Source organism: Lycium ferocissimum, unplaced genomic scaffold, assembly GCF_029784015.1.
Source record: "Lycium ferocissimum isolate CSIRO_LF1 unplaced genomic scaffold, AGI_CSIRO_Lferr_CH_V1 ctg381, whole genome shotgun sequence".
Classification (NCBI taxonomy): Eukaryota; Viridiplantae; Streptophyta; class Magnoliopsida; order Solanales; family Solanaceae; genus Lycium; species Lycium ferocissimum.
In genome coordinates, this window is record NW_026725495.1 from 347,718 (window position 1) to 350,021 (window position 2,304).

Sequence of the window (2,304 nt, forward strand, 5' to 3'; positions counted from 1 at the left end):
TTAGAAAAAACATCTTCTTTTAGTATAAATGATTTTTAAGACCCACTCTAGCAATTCCATTTTTGTTTTTGTTTTGAGAATGCCCTGCATCTTTCAATATATGCATCCTTTGCATTGGTATCAGTCTTTTCTTTCAATCCCACTTTTCATGGTGTCAACATTTTTATACCTCCATGTTGGACTTATTCAGACTAGTCCAGATTAGTCTTAGTCCACTTGGGCCTTTTCATTTATTTGTACCGGGTCGGCCCAATGTGGTCAGGCCCAGTTGTATTATTGTTTTGTTATTTTGATATATGCACTGAACAGATACGAATTCAATTAATTCAAGAAGACATTCTCTCTCTTCTCTCTCTCTTCTCTCTAAATTTTGACCTCGTTCATCAATTTCTTCAATTTGTAAGTTTTTTCGCTGTTATCATGGTATCAGAGCGAGGTTTACATTGTATATTTTCGTGCTTTACGGTGTAGATAGCCGTGTTTTAGTTTCCTTCGTCAAAGGTTCATCGGGGATCAGTTTTCGGCGAAGCTTGTGGTTTTCCGGCGAATTTTCCGGTGGAATAGTGTATATCAAGGCCGTACCTCTTTCGGTTGCAAAGAGGAGTGGTATTTTTTTCATTCTTCACATGCTTTCCCCAATTCGATCAAGTTAGGGTTTCTGATTTGTTTTCTCTCAAAATCGAATTCGGATTTCTAGGGTTTCTTTTATTTGCAATTTGTCGATATTGTTCTCATACTATTGGTGCATTGTATTTCGTGGTTGTTATTTTGCCATTGAGTATTGTTGTTGATTAATCGATGACGAACACCGAGAATTCTCAAATTCCTACCCGTAATGGTACTGCTGCTGGTATCAATACTTCAACGACGGGTACAACCCCTATTTCGCATGTACCATTTCACCCAGATGACTATACTCACCCCTGTCACCCTTTATATGTGCACCCATCTGATTTGCTAGCTTCATCTTTAGTTTCTGAATTGTTTGATGGAACTTGCTATGGCAGTTGGCGTAGGTCAATTTTGATTGCCTTATCTGTTAGAAATAAGCTTGATTTCATCCATGGCACTACTGAGAAGCCTCCTGAAGGATCTCCCCTCCTTCGACAATGGCAGCGTTGCAATGACCTAGTTGTTGCTTGGCTGGCCAACTCTGTCACTAAGGAAATACATAGGTCTGTTGTATACTCTGAGTTTGCTAAGGATATTTGGAGGGAATTAGAAGCTAGGTATGGTAAGGCTGATGGTGCTAGGGTATTTGAGTTGAAAAAAGCCTTGGCTCACATTTCCCAAGGTTCTCTTGACATTGCTTCTTATTTTACCAAGATAAAACAATTGTGGGATGAGTTAGCTTCAATCTCTGTTCATTCTGAGAATAGGTGTAATTGTATTGGGGGTGCTAAATCTGAGGAGGAACAAAAGGTCTATCAGTTTCTCATGGGTTTAAATGAGGTTTATGTCCAAGTGAGGAGTAACATTCTTATGATTAAGCCTCTCCCTTCCATGGACACTACTTATAGCATACTTCTCAGTGATGAAAAACAAAGACAAGTGTCTGCTAGTACTGTTTTTCCCTCTGAATCAGCCTCCTTCCATGCCTCTTTCAACACTGGTGGATCTAAGTTTGGTCCCAAAGTACAATTTGATCCTCAGAAGGCATCTCTATATTGCAAATACTGTAAGAGGACTGGGCATGTCATTAAGAAATGTCACAGGCTTCATGGTTACCCTTCAAACTTTAAATTCACTAAGGGTTCTGGTTCTAATTCTGGTCCTAGAAAGGTTGCTGCCAAAGCTGCTTGTGAGGGTTATCCTACTGATTCATCAACCAGCAGTTTTCCTTTCAATGAGAGTACTTAAATGACTGTTCTTGATCAGACATATGAGGGATCAGGTTTAACCAAAGATGAGCACTCTCGCCAGCAGCCTCCTACTACACAAAACTCACATATCACCCGGATCATCTCATTCTCTCATGGCATCTGCTCACTTTGGTGTAGAATTGCCACCCATAGTGTTTTGCTCAAACCTTGTCTATTTTCAAAGGTCGATAGTTCAGTATGGATCATAGACTCAGGGGCATCTGATCATATGACATCCAAATTGTCTCTCCTATTCAACATTAAACCCCTTTCTATCCCCTGCCTTGTTTCTTTACCTAATGGCTATAAGGTCAAGGTAACAAATACTGGATCTTTAAACCTGTTTCCAAATTTTACTCTACATAATGTGTTGTATGTCCCTACTTTCCAGTACAATCTCATCTCTGTTTATCAGTTAGTTTCCCAGTTTGATGGTATTGCC

The 2,304-nt window shown here is 39.6% G+C and overlaps 1 protein-coding gene across 1 annotated transcript; it reads left to right on the plus strand.

The window, feature by feature from the left end:
* Positions 1-798: 798 nt before the first annotated feature.
* On the plus strand, positions 799-1,860 carry LOC132044183 (uncharacterized). The gene has a single exon (XM_059434669.1). The coding sequence runs from the start codon at positions 799-801 to the stop codon at positions 1,858-1,860; it is 1,062 nt and encodes a 353-aa protein (XP_059290652.1).
* The last annotated feature ends 444 nt before the right edge of the window (positions 1,861-2,304 follow it).